This window comes from Cervus canadensis, chromosome X (genome assembly GCF_019320065.1).
Source record: "Cervus canadensis isolate Bull #8, Minnesota chromosome X, ASM1932006v1, whole genome shotgun sequence".
NCBI lineage: Eukaryota > Metazoa > Chordata > Mammalia > Artiodactyla > Cervidae > Cervus > Cervus canadensis.
This window is the reverse complement of record NC_057419.1, coordinates 51,006,646-51,019,665: the sequence shown is the minus strand read 5'-3', so window position 1 is coordinate 51,019,665 and position 13,020 is coordinate 51,006,646. Positions and strand designations below refer to the sequence as shown.

The 13,020-nt window shown below is 49.6% G+C and overlaps 1 protein-coding gene across 11 annotated transcripts; it reads left to right on the top strand.

Moving 5' to 3' along the window:
• Window positions 1-319: 319 nt before the first annotated feature.
• On the top strand, window positions 320-9,545 carry SLC38A5 (solute carrier family 38 member 5). Of its 11 annotated transcripts, XM_043459480.1 has the most exons (17): window positions 1,402-1,511; window positions 1,855-1,908; window positions 1,996-2,065; window positions 2,423-2,541; window positions 2,634-2,707; window positions 3,331-3,423; window positions 3,550-3,628; window positions 5,436-5,518; window positions 5,816-5,874; window positions 5,976-6,113; window positions 6,323-6,402; window positions 7,056-7,156; window positions 7,407-7,522; window positions 8,319-8,463; window positions 8,557-8,660; window positions 9,134-9,268; window positions 9,342-9,545. In XM_043459480.1, the coding sequence occupies exons 1-16, from the start codon at window positions 1,489-1,491 to the stop codon at window positions 9,233-9,235; spliced, it is 1,440 nt and encodes a 479-aa protein (XP_043315415.1). In that variant the 5' UTR covers window positions 1,402-1,488; the 3' UTR covers window positions 9,236-9,268; window positions 9,342-9,545. The 11 variants fall into 11 exon arrangements, 9 of the variants coding, with proteins under 9 accessions (XP_043315420.1, XP_043315417.1, XP_043315415.1 ...); XM_043459485.1 differs by lacking the exon at window positions 1,402-1,511 and adding an exon at window positions 320-425 and having other exon boundaries at window positions 2,426-2,541; window positions 9,134-9,545; XM_043459482.1 differs by lacking the exon at window positions 1,402-1,511 and adding an exon at window positions 320-425 and having other exon boundaries at window positions 9,134-9,545.
• The last annotated feature ends 3,475 nt before the right edge of the window (window positions 9,546-13,020 follow it).

Genomic DNA, 13,020 nt, shown 5'->3' with positions numbered 1-13,020 from the left:
CATCCATCCCATTCTGCCGTGTGTCTGACCTGAGTCAGTTCCCTCTGTCTGTCTTTTCCTTTCTAGATGTGTGTCTGTTCCCTTGATCTTTCAGTCCATCTCCACCGCCTGCCCAGGAAACCTGTTTCCTTCAACGTGGGTTCAGATGAAAGGAGGCAACCCCTCTGTTTCCCCTACTCAGAACCAGAAGAGGGAAACTGAATAAAAGTTAAAACTTTACAGGGGAGGAAAAAAAAAAAAAAACAAACCGCAGGGCAGATGGAGCACTGGCAGTGCTGATTAGCCACTGACAAAACCCGAGGTGTTGATTGGTCAGAGGGCAGGCGAAGGCAGGGTCTGGCTGAGTGGGAGCCCTGCCGCCCGGTGGCGGGGTCCCAGAGCCCCAGTTCTGAGTTGCCGCTTCAACAGCTGAGAGGAGCAGGGAGGTGAGGAGGGGGTGCTGGCCATCGAGGGGGCTCCTGAGATGCCAAGGCACGAACAGGGGTCCTGGGAGGGGGCTCAGGGGTTCCCTGGAGATTTTTTTAGTCCTAGTGAGGAATTAAATGGGAGGGGGAGTCCTTTTGGTACCCGGATCCCAGGAAATGAATCCAGGAGTGGGTGGGAGTCTTGAAAGAGTACTCACGCTTGATGATGGGGCTCCTTGAGAGCCTTCCCTGACCCACGGAGGGGATTCAGGGCTTGGGTAGGGGGTTTCCTGGAGGCAGTTTTAGTGATGATGGTGACCTTGAATAGGGTTTTCTGAGATACGGCATTCCCAGGAAGTGAGTTCAGGGCTGGGGGGGTTCTTTAGAGACACCCCATCCAGAAGAGGGGGACTCCAGGTTTGCATGGGGATTGCAGAGACACCCCACCCCAGGAAACACATCAGGCACTGGGAGTGGGCTTTTGATGACTGTCTGAGGGACCACTTCTCCTCACGAGGGGAAATTAGGGCTCAGGCGAGGTTCCTGAGACACCCCAAGTTCAGAAACAATCTCAAGCCTGGAAGTGTCTCTAAAGTGACTTCTACTAAAATAAGGGTGTATAAGACTTGACAACGGTCCTGGAGAATACCTCTCTAGTCCCTAGGAGGGGAATTAAATGGGAGTCCCCGGGTCACTTCTATCCCTGGAAGGGGGTTCAGTTTGGAGAATTGCCTTTGGCCTCTAGCGAGAATATTCAGAGTTGTGGCAGAGAGCAGTTTGCCGTGTCCTGTCCCCGGCAGGACTGGGGTCGCCGAGCCTGCCCCTCATCCCATCCCCAGCCCCTTCAACAGGTTGCATCAGCTCTTGCTCAGGCTGGCGGCCCAGGCGGGGAGGAGGGGGGTAGGGGGCGTTAGGAGGGGTGCGGCAGTCGGGTTGACACGTGTCCCTGTAAGGAGTGAGAGGCCTAACCACACGGTGAGGGTGGAGGGAAGGGGGAGGTGCTCGGGGGACCGGGGAAGGAGAGAAACCGAGAGCAAGAGAGAGTGAGTCTGGGGTCTGAGAGGAGAGGCTGTCCCCACTCCAGATGGCCATCTCGTCTGCTGAGGGGTCGGTATCTCTCATTCTGTCTCTGTCCCTACCCCTTTATCTCTGGTTGCCTTCTTTTTTCTCCATGTCTCAATGAGTAAAGTGTTGGCGTCTCTCCCTCTCTGATTCCCTTCTGTCTCTCCCATCTCTTTTTCCCTCGGCCTCTCCCTCTTGTCTCCAATCCTCTCCACTTTCCTTCCTGTCTCTCTCATCCCTCTGTCCCCGTTCCCCTCGCCTCATCTGTGTCTCTGTTTCTGTATCTGTCCATCGCCATCAGAGCCCCAGTCCCCTTCATCTAGGTCACCCCACTTTGTAAGCTGCCCTGCTCCATAACTGACCCCCCGACCCATTTCTCTGCCCACAGGATGGAACTGCAGGATCCAAAGATGAACAGAGCCCTCCCTGGGAGTGCTGTGGAGTGAGTCGGGAGCCCAAGGGGTCAAGGTCAGGGGTTGGAATTACCTTCTCATCACCTCCTCAATTTCTCTGCCTATTCTACCTGCAGGCAGGAGCATGAGGGCTTCCTGCCCAGCCGTAGTCCTTCTCCTGGGAGGAAACCGGCCCAGTTCATGGATGTGAGTGACCCCACAGGACCCATCCCAGTTGTATCTTGCCCAACTTAGCTCCTCCCCTACTGGTCCCTCTTCCCTGGCTCTTCCCTTTGGCTGTTTAGCCTCTGGTCTCTGCCCCACCCTCCCCTGTTCCTCTCTACTTCCAGCTGCTCCCCTCTAGAATCTCCCTTCCCCGCTCTCCCTTTCCCAGCTTCTTCCCATCTTCAAATTCTTTTCCTTCTTCTGATGGCCCTTTCTGGGTTTCTCCCTGCCCCCATCACTTCTTCCCTAGCCTTTCCCAAGGCCCCAGCACTGGTCTCCGTCCCTGGTCTCCTTACCTGGTCCCCCTCCCCATGTTCCCTGGGCCTTGCCCCTTACCAGCAGTTCGAGGGGAAGACATCGTTTGGAATGTCAGTGTTCAACCTCAGCAACGCCATCATGGGCAGCGGCATCCTGGGGCTGGCCTATGCCATGGCCCACACGGGGATCCTCCTCTTTCTGTGAGTCCTAGGCAGTCTGGAGTGGGGGCTGGGTGTTGTGGGGCCAGCTGGGAGGCTTGGAGGCCAAGTCCGAGCAGTGCCATCTGCCATAGGGCTTTGTTGCTGTGCATCGCTCTTCTGTCTTCGTACTCCATCCATCTCCTGCTGACCTGTGCTGGTGTTGTAGGTGAGACCCAGAGCTCACCTAGACCTTGGCCTCCAGACCCAAGATCGGCCCCTCGGAACTTGGATCCAGAACCCCAGACACCACACTCAACTCTCTGGACTCCAGACCCCAGACTGTACCCTGGGTCTCATACCTTATCTGGGCTCCCAGATTCCCAAGGACCAATCCTCAGCCCTCAGTCTGACCATCAAAGCCTGTTGCTCAGACCCTGCCTACTCCCAGACCATTCCACTCCACCCTCAGTCTCCAGCTTACTTAGCAAGGAAGCCAGCCCCACAACCCAAGACCCTGGCCCCCCAGCTCCCAAGCTGCCATAGCCCCTGATCTCAGACTTCATTCCTACCATGGCTTCAGTGGAATGAAGCCATGGTAGGACCCCCAAGACCCCCACTACCCACATCTGGCCCCCAACTTTCTCCCTGGCCACAGATCCTACCTGCCAGACTCCAGTCCCAAGCCCAGTCCTAACTGCCTAACCCTCACCTCCAGCTTCGAGCAATGAGACCCAATTAGCCCAAGCCCGAGCTCCCTAGCTCCCAGGCTCTGGCCCTGGGAGGCTCTCCCACCCCTGGCTTGGCCTCCTGGACCCACAACCTGTCCCTGTCTGGTCCCCTCCCCTCCAGGCATCCGAGCCTATGAACAGCTGGGACAGAGGGCGCTGGGGCCTGCGGGGAAAGTAGTGGTGGCGGCGGTCATCTGTCTGCACAATGTTGGGGGTGAGGACTCTGAGACGTGGGGGTCAGCTTGGGGGAAGAGGGTGGGCTGAGGTGGGCTTCCCCAGGCTGGGGTGGGAGGGAGATGAGGGGAATGCTTCTGCTTACACCTGCCCCCACCTGCACCAGCCATGTCCAGTTACCTGTTCATCATCAAATCCGAACTTCCCCTGGTTATCGCCACTTTCCTGGACATGGACCCTGAGGGGTGAGTGTGCAACACCCCTTGGCTCTGACCCACAGGCCACTGATTCTGCCTGTGGGGTCCAGCTGCTAGCTTCAACTCTATGTCCAGCTAACTCCCAGGTCTTCTATTTTTGAGGCTGTTGGGCAGGCCAGTTTGGGCAGACTGCGATCCCTGTGTACTGTGATGCTAGCCGTATGTGTGACTGTTGCTCTGGCTAGTGGAGTCCAGTAACACCACATGTTGATTTTTGTGACTGTTCTGGCTGACCCCATGTGTCCAGTGTACTCTCATGTTGACCCTGTGGCTACACCTATCCAGTAGACCTAAATTTTTTCCATGGGTTTGATTCTGTGACTCTTGTACTGGCAGATTATCTGGCCATCTGTATGCTAGCTGACTACAGCTGTGTCCTATATACTGTGACTCCAATCATGTGTGTTTGACATTTGCTTACTCTGACTTTCTCTATCCGGTGGATTCTGTTTGATTCTGGGTCCATTAGGCTTGGCTGAATTTGTCTAGGTATAAGTGTATGGTCACTGACTCCAGCAGAGTATGTGCACGTGTTTGTGCAGTGTACCGTGGCGCCAGCTATGTATACATGTGCGTGTGTGCTCAGTCACTCAGTCATGTTGGACTCTTTGTGACCTCGTGGACTGTAGCTGATTAGGGCTCCTCTGTTCGTGGAATTTTCCAGGCAAGAATACTGGAGTGGGTTGCTGTTTCCTACTCCAATGTATAAATGATTTGTGTTTAACTCTGTGTTTAACTTGGTTACCATTGTTCTGGCAAATTCTTTCTGGCTGTTTGTGTGTGAGCCTCAACTGTGACTGTATATGTTTTCTGTATTATGGTTCCAACCATGTATGTTTGCCTGTTCCGAGTATATATCCAGCCAATTGTGTGTTTAATTCTGCATCCGTCTGTTGGCTGAATCTTTTCAGTTGTTTATATATGATAGCTGATTCTGTGTATCCTCTTAGATCTTTCGTTTGATCCTGAAGCCATTCAGATAGCTGACAGTCTATGTGACTAGATGTGTCTAATTGTTATAATTAGCTCCCACTGCATATATGACCAGTGGTGCTTTGTTGGTTTGTAACTGTGTGTCTAGTAGGAAGAGAATATGTGAATGCCTGGAACACAGTAAGCACTATTTAATAAAATTCTTTGAAGAAATGAACAATTGTTCAGCCAATTCTGTATTAACAGACTATCCTGCCTGGACACCTCCCTCCAATATCTGTATAGATCCCTCTCTTTCTTTGAGCTTGGTTCCAACAGCATGGCCAGCTGGCTAATTCTGGCTCAATTTCCATCTTTGACTCTGTGGCCAAATTGGCTCAACTACTTTCAAGTGCTCAACAAACCTTGAGTTGTTCAAACAATCACACATATGTGTTTCTGACTTTTTGTCGACTCTGCAGATCATCAAGAGATCATCAGACTGTTGTTCTACCTGTTAGACATACCAGGGTCATGACTCATTCTGTGTCTGGTACCTTGTGTTGGACAATGTGAATCTGGCTGTTGTGGGCTGTTGTTTGCCCATCTGACTGTATGTCCACTTGAGGTCTGATGACACAGTTTGTCCAGCTATGTGTGTGTTCCCAGCTATATCCCTCTGACAGTGTGTGGCTGATAGTCTGATAATCTGTCTGACTGTTTCTGTCATTCCTGTTGTGCCATTTGTCTCTGTAACCACCTGGAGGGGTCAGCTCATCTCTCTTGACTGTGTGCAGAAACCTGTCTGGCTGTATTCTATGAGTGTCTGCTTGACAGTTTTCTTTGGTAGGCAGTTAGTCACTATGTTTGCCTGTCTCCTTAGGGACTGGTTCTTGAAGGGAAACCTCCTTATCATCATTGTCAGTGTTTTAATCATCCTGCCACTGGCCCTCATGAGACACTTGGGTAAGCAGCTTCCTGCCTTGGTCATTTGGATGATGGAATTAGAGAAGGGGAGCCAGATTCAAAGAATCTCAATTTTTAAGGGCTGTGGAATACCAGGGGAGAGCTTGTTTCGTGTGGGTTTTAACAGATGAATAGGAGTTTGTCAAGTGTTGGGGGGCTGGTCCAGGTAGAAGTTTGTGCAAAGTGTAGCAAAATTGGGGTGAGGGGGTCCTTGAATTGAAGATCAGACTAGGGATTGATATTTGCCCGGGGGGCAGTTCCCTTGATTTCTGAGACTCTGTATATTGCCCCTTGCAGGCTACCTGGGGTATACCAGTGGTCTCTCTCTGACCTGTATGCTGTTTTTCCTCATTTCGGTGAGTCTGAGGGAGAAGGACATGCAAAAGTACAGAAAAGGTTTGGGGCATTGGGACATAGCCTTCCCCATAACCTCACTTCCCCACCCTCCCTCCTCCAGGTCATCTATAAGAAGTTCCAGCTTGGCTGCACTGTAGGTCACAATGAAACAGCAGTGGACAGCAAGAGCTCCCCAAGCCTTCCCATCCAGGGGCTCAACACAAGCTGTGAAGCCCAGATGTTCACAGCTGACTCACAGGTTGGTGTGCTGGCATATGTCTATGCCTTGCACTGTGCGCAAGTCCTCTGGTTTTGTCCCACACTGCACTCTGCTCAGAGTGGAGCCAGGTATTGGACATCGGGAGCTTCCATGTGTCTGATGTGGAAGGCAATGGTGGGGCTGTGGGAGTGGGGAGGAGAAGATGGAACCCTTAGACTCTAATCTTTGTACTTGGACCATTCCCCCAGATGTTCTACACAGTGCCCATTATGGCTTTTGCCTTTGTCTGCCACCCTGAAGTGCTGCCCATCTATACAGAACTCTGCCGGTGAGTGGGCAGGCAAGTGGGCACGGGTGATAGGGCAGCAGGTGGGGTGATAGTCATAATGTCTATCATAGTCCTGGTACTATACAGCTCGATTGTGGCCAGATTGTGCCAAGGGAGGGGTTTGAGGTGGCCGGGAGGCCTTGGGAGATGCAACTCAATGACTGTTTACTGATTGGGGCTTAAGTATTCTACCCTTTTAACATCCAATACAGGTGTGAATGGGCAAATGGAGAGGCTGAGATCAGATGAAGGGGTGGCATATGTGGATGGGATGGGGAGATGGGGAAGGTCAGATGGAGAGGGAAATGGATGTGCGAAGGAAGGGCAGGGATGATGTGATGATGGGAGGAATGTGTGAATGATCAATCGGGGGGACTGTGTGGATAATCAGAATGGAGGCAGAGGCTGTGACAGTCAAATGAAAAATAGAGACAGAGATGGGCAGAGAGATATGCAGAGTTGGTCATATGGGGTGAGAGGGATGGATAGAGAAAGGAGGCATGGCTAATACAGGGGAGGCAGAGATGGGCATCCCAGTGTGTACTAGCTGAACATCAGCTCTGGGAAGACTCTAGAGGGTGAGGGCTGGTTCGGAGGGGCCTGGACCAAGCCCACGGTCTGGACATGACAGTTCTATGACCTCTATACCTCAGGCCCTCCAAGCGCAGAATGCAGGCTGTGGCCAATGTGTCCATTGGGGCCATGTTCTGCATGTATGGACTCACGGCGACCTTTGGATACCTCACCTTCTACAGTGAGTGGGGCTGGGGCCAGGGTTGGGTAGAGAGCTAGGGTGGGGTCTGGGTAGATTACTAGGCAGGAGCCTCAGCACTTTCCTTGCATGCTTTCAGACCCACTGGTTTCCAAAGGGACTATACACACCCTGCATGGAGATCCTGTCACTGTCTGTGTGTGCGTGTGTATGTATGTGCACACATATATGTTTCTGGGACACTGGTCCTGGTGCTCCAATCACATCCCATCTCCTGTGTCCCATGTTCCAGGCAGCGTGGAGGCGGAGATGCTACACATGTACAGCCAGCATGACCTGCTCATCCTCTGTGTACGTCTAGCGGTGCTGCTTGCTGTGACTCTCACGGTGCCAGTCGTGCTGTTCCCTGTATGTTGGGGGTGAGGGTGGGCCTACAGGGTGGAGGGGCATGGATGGATGGGTAGAGGGTGTAGGCAGGAATGTTTGGATGGAGGGTGGAGGTAGGAGTGGATAGATGGATGGATAGAAGAGGCTGGGATGGACAGACAGGGAAAATAGAGTTGTCAGATGGACAGAGAGGTCCATAAAATAGATGGTCAGACACAAGGGGCACATCGATGGCAGAATATAAAGAATCAGAAGAACAGGATTGGTCATTTCGAGGGAGGAGGCACAGATGTCTGACTAGACAGGAGAGGCAGGAATAGACAGAGGGCAGAGACATAGGTAGATGGATATTCAAGATGAAGAAATAGGGATGGACAGATAAAGGATGGAGACAGAAGTAGTGAGGTATAGGAGGGACAAGGCTCCCTGATGGAGAGGTTGGCTGAGCAGACAGAGGAGGGAGATGGAAGTCAGCAGATGAGGAGAGAGGGGCAGGGACCTCAGGGTGGAAGGACATGTGGGTGGTCAGGAAGGAGGAGGCAGACATAGTTGGACAGAGGAGGACAAGATTTCAGACAGTGAGTGGAGGCATAGATGGATGATCATCCAGAATGGTCATGGACTGTCAAGCAGAAGGGATGCAGGATGCTCATTTGGAAGGTAGAGGCACAGATGGATGGTCAGACAGAGTGGAGATAGTCAGATGGAGGAGAAATCAGGGGTCTCAGACTATGGGTGGTGTTAGAGACAGATAAATACATAGAAGGGGAGGCAGTGCTTGAACCCTGACCCTCATCCTACTGTAGTCTGGTCACAGATCCGCCGGGCTCTGCAGCAGCTACTTTATCCAAGCAAGGCCTTCAGCTGGCCACGCCATGTGGCCATAGCACTGATCCTGCTTGTCTTGGTCAATGTCCTCGTCATTTGTGTGCCAACCATCCGGGATATCTTTGGGGTTATTGGTCTGTATCCCCAGCCCTAGTCCCAGACCCCACCTAATATGGGCCTTGTATCCCAATCTTACATTGCTTCTTTCCTTCCTGCTTGTCCTTCAGGGTCTACCTCAGCCCCCAGCCTCATTTTCATCCTTCCCAGCATCTTCTACCTCCGCATTGTGCCCTCTGAGGTGGAGCCCCTCTACTCTTGGCCCAAGATCCAGGTGAGCATTCCAGGGGAGGGTTGGGGAAAGAGGGAGCATTCTGAGGAGGGAACATTCAAGGATAGCTAAGGGTTGAAGGAACATTTTCAAGAGGGGGCTTGGAGGAGAGAGGGCAGACGGTCTAGAAGAATGAAGGAGATTGTCATAGGAAGAGGCTGAGCAGACAGAGCACAAGAAGGGTTTGAGAAGACAGCAAGCACTCAAGAAGGGGCTGGTGTGGAGGAAGCATTATTCAGACAGATGGAAGGAGCACTGTTAGGAGAAGGTTGGAACATTTTCAAGAAAGATGGGGGAGAGTACTCCCTGAAGAATTCTAGGAAGACGGAAGGAGGAGTCACAGGAAGGGGTTGGTTTAAAAGAAGGAGAGAGAGCAGAAAAGGAGGATCAGGAATGAATGCGGCATTCTCTGGAGGGGATGGGGGAGCTTGGGTAGGTACACACCCAGCCCCATCTTTTCTCCCTCTCACCCACAGGCTCTGTGTTTTGGTGTCTTGGGGGTCCTCTTCATGGCGATCAGCCTAGGTTTCATGTTTGCCAACTGGGCCACAGGCCAGAGCCATGTATCTGGACACTGACCAAGCCTTGCTTCACCTGGGCCCCAGTGTGCATCCACCCGTGCACGTGGAGGGAGATGGACTGCTCTCCCAGTTCCCATCAATATGGTCACTGGCTGAAGAGTGGTCCACTCCCTTCTTCCTCAGGGGATGCCAAGCTCAGATCATGACTCTAACCCCAACCCCAACCCTACAGGAGGATGAGGAGGAGGCTAGGTCCTTGGGGAACCCCTGCCCAGTCCAGTCTTTTCTGCTTCCTCCTTGTAGAAGCTGTTTTTCAGGGTCACTGTCGAGCTAAAGGGGAAGAATAAAGATGCTAAATTGCAACTCTGGCATCAGTATTTCATTTCTTTCTGGGACCTCTTAGGGGAGCCTCCCCAGGTTCAAACGGGTAAATGGACAGGAGGACTGTACTAGCTCTTATCTGTTCACCCACTTCTCTGCCCTTCAGTAGCTGGCTACAAAACTCACATAGATCCCTTCACTGGCTCACTCAGGAAACATCTCCCAGAGGCTACTGGCAACCAGGCGCTGTTCTAGGTGCTGGGGATATAGCAGCCGATCAAGCAGACAATAATCCCTGAAGTTGATGTCCTAGCACAAGAAAGGGCAAAATATGACCTGCTGGCCAAATTCAGTCCAGTGCCTTTTTGTTTGTCCCCCAAGCTAAGAATGGTTTACACATTTCTAAGTGATTGGAAAAAAATCAAAAGAAGAATTTGTGACTGTTGAAAATTAACATGAAATTCAAACCTCAGTGTCTGCAAATAAAGCTTCATTGAAACTGTCACACTCCTTGTACAGGCCACCAAAACAAACAAACAAACAAACAAAACAGTCACACTTGTTCATTTACACATTGATGATGGCTCTTTAGTGTTACAACAGCAGAGATGAGGAGTTGCAAGGGAGACCATAGGGCTCACAAAGCCTAAGCTATTCTGGCCCTTTTCAGGAAAAAATTGCTAATCTCTGATTGAGCTGAAGAGAGGAAAACAGATAAAGATGAGCACTATGAGGAAAATGAGAATAATGCTGGGGTTGGTGGCAGGGGGTGGCGGGCAATCAGGGAGACCTCACTGAGGAAAGGAAAAGGAGCTGGGTCCTTGATTGACTAGAAGGAGCAAGTCAAGTTTCAAGTAGAAGAAGCAGCCAGTGCAGAGTCCCTGAGGTAGGAGCAAGTATGGCAGGTCCAAGGAGGAACCAGGGTGGCCATTTTGCTCTTCCATCAGCCAATGACACCACAGTCTTGCCAGCAAACTGTTAGGAAACATGGACATTTGCCCCACTAATAAGTGAAAAAGGTATTGCTCTTAAAATTAATGTGTGTTTCTTTCAGTTAAGTTCAGTCACTCAATCATGTCCGACTCTTTGCAACCCCATTAGACTGCAGCATACCAGGTTTCCCTGTCTATCACCAGCTCACAGAGCTTGCTCAAACTCATGTGCATCAAGTCGGTGATGCCATCCAACCATCTTGTCCTCTGTCATCCCCTTCTCCTCCAGCCTTCAATCATTCCCAGCATTGGTCTTTTCCAATGAGTCAGCTCTTTGCACCAAGAGGCCAAAGTATTGGAATTTCAGCTTCAGCATCAGTCCTTCCAATGAATATTCAGGACTGATTTCCTTTAGGATTGACTGATTGAATCTCCTTGGAGTCCAAGTGACACTCAAGAGTCTTCCAACACCAGTTTAAAAGCATCAATTCTTAGGCGCTCAGTTTTCTTTATGGTCCAACTCACATCCATACATGACTGCTGGAAAACCAGACCTTTGTCAGCAAAGTAATGTCTGCTTTTTAACATGCTGTCTAGGTTGGTCATAGCTTTCCTTCCAAGGAGCAAGTGTCTTTTAATTTCATGGCTGCAGTCACCATATGCAGTGATTTTGGAGCCCAAATAAATAAAGTCTGTCACTGTTTCCATTGTTTCCCCATCTATTTGCCATGAAGTGATGGGATCAGATGCCATGATCTTAGTTTTTTGAAAGTTGAGTTTTAAGCCAACTTTTTCACTCTCCTCTTTCACTTTCATCAAGAGGCTCTTTAGTTCTTCTTCACTTTCTGCCATAAGGGTGGTGTCATCTGCATATCTAAGGTTATTGATATTTCTCCCAGCAATCTTGATTCCAGCTTGTGCTTCATCCAGCCCAGCATTTCGCATTCTGTACTCTGCATATAAGTTCAATAAGCAAGGTGACAATATATAGCCTTGACGTACTCCTTTCCCCATTTGGAACCAGTCTGTTCTTCCATGTACAGTTCTAACTGTTGCTTCCTGACCTGCATACAGATTTCTCAGGAGGCAGGTAAGGTGGTCTTGTATTCGCATCTTTTGAAGAATTACCCACAGTTTATTGTGATCCACACAGTCAAAGGCTTTGGCATAGTAACAAAGCAGAAGTAGATTTTTTTTTTTCTGGAATTTTCTTGCTTTTTCGATGATCCAATGGATGTTGGCAATTTGATCTCTGATTCCTCTGCCTTTTCTAAAACCAGCTTGAACATCTGGAAGTTCACAGTTCACGTATTGCTGAAGCCTGGCGTGGAGAATTTGGAGCATTACTTTACTAGTGTGTGAGATGAGTACAATTGTGCGGTAGTTTGAGCATTGTTTGGCATTGCCTTTCTTTGGGATTGGAATGAAAACTGACCTTTTCCAGTCCTGTGGCCACTGCTGAGTTTCCCAAATTTGCTGACATATTGAGTGCAGCACTTTCACAGCATCATCTTTCAGGATTTGAAATAGCTCAACTGGAATCCCATCACCTCCACTAGCTTTGTTCGTGTGATGCTTCCTAAGGCCCACTTGACTTTGCATTTCAGGGTGTCTGGCTCTAGGTGAGTGATCACACCATCATGGTTATGTGTGTCATGAAGATCTTTTTTGTATAGTTCTTCTGTGTATTCTTGCCACCTCTTCTTTTTATTATTATTATTTATAATTATTTATTTATTTTACTTTACAACATTGTATTGGTTTTGCCATACATTGACTTGAATCTGCCATGGGTGTACATGTGTTCCCCATCCTGAACCCGCCTCCCATCTCCCTCCCCATCCCATCCCTCTGGGTCATCCCAGTGCACCAGCCCCGAGCATCCTGTATCATGCATCAAACCTGGACTGGTGATTCATTTCACATATGATAATTTACATGTTTCAATGCCATTCTCCCATATCATCCCACCCTCGCCCTCTCCCACAGAGTCCAAAAGACTGTTCAATACATTTGTGTCTCTCTTGCTGTCTCGCATACAGAGTTACCATTACCATATTTCTAAATTCCATATATATGCATTAGTATACTGTATTGCCACCTCTTAATATCTTCTGCTTCTGTTAGGTCCATACCATTTCTGTCTTTTATTGTGCCCATCTTTGCATGAAATGTTCCCTTGGTATCTCTAATTTTCTTGAAGAGATCTCTAATCTTTCCCATTCTATTGTTTTCCTTATTTCTTTGCATTGATCACTGAGGAAGGCTTTCTTATCCCTCCTTACTATTCTTTGGAACTCTGCATTCAAATGAGTATATCTTTCCTTTTCTCCTTTGCCTTTCACTTTATGTGTTTATTTATGAAAGAAGTTTTCAGATGTTTAAGGGACATTCATTTGTCTTCTCAGATAATTTTTATACATCTATAAGCCACTACAGTTTTATAATCTCTTCTCTCCTCTCCATGTTTGGAAATGGGGCCATTGACTAGAGTTGATTACTTCTGTATACTCCTTGTTTCACTGTTCCTTCCTTCCTGCCACTAAAGTTAAGCTCAACAAGCTTGCTTTTTAGTAGTAAACTAAAGTT

What these genes read in the sequence shown, in the direction of transcription:
- SLC38A5 (XM_043459480.1), top strand. Translation starts at nt 1,489, where the DNA reads ATGGCCATCTCGTCTGCTGAGGG. An exon ending in TGCTGTTTTTCCTCATTTCG is followed by an intron (nt 5,875 to 5,975) that starts GTGAGTCTGAGG and finishes TCCCTCCTCCAG; the next exon opens with GTCATCTATAAGAAGTTCCA. An exon ending in TGCCAGTCGTGCTGTTCCCT is followed by an intron (nt 7,523 to 8,318) that starts GTATGTTGGGGG and finishes GTCTGGTCACAG; the next exon opens with ATCCGCCGGGCTCTGCAGCA.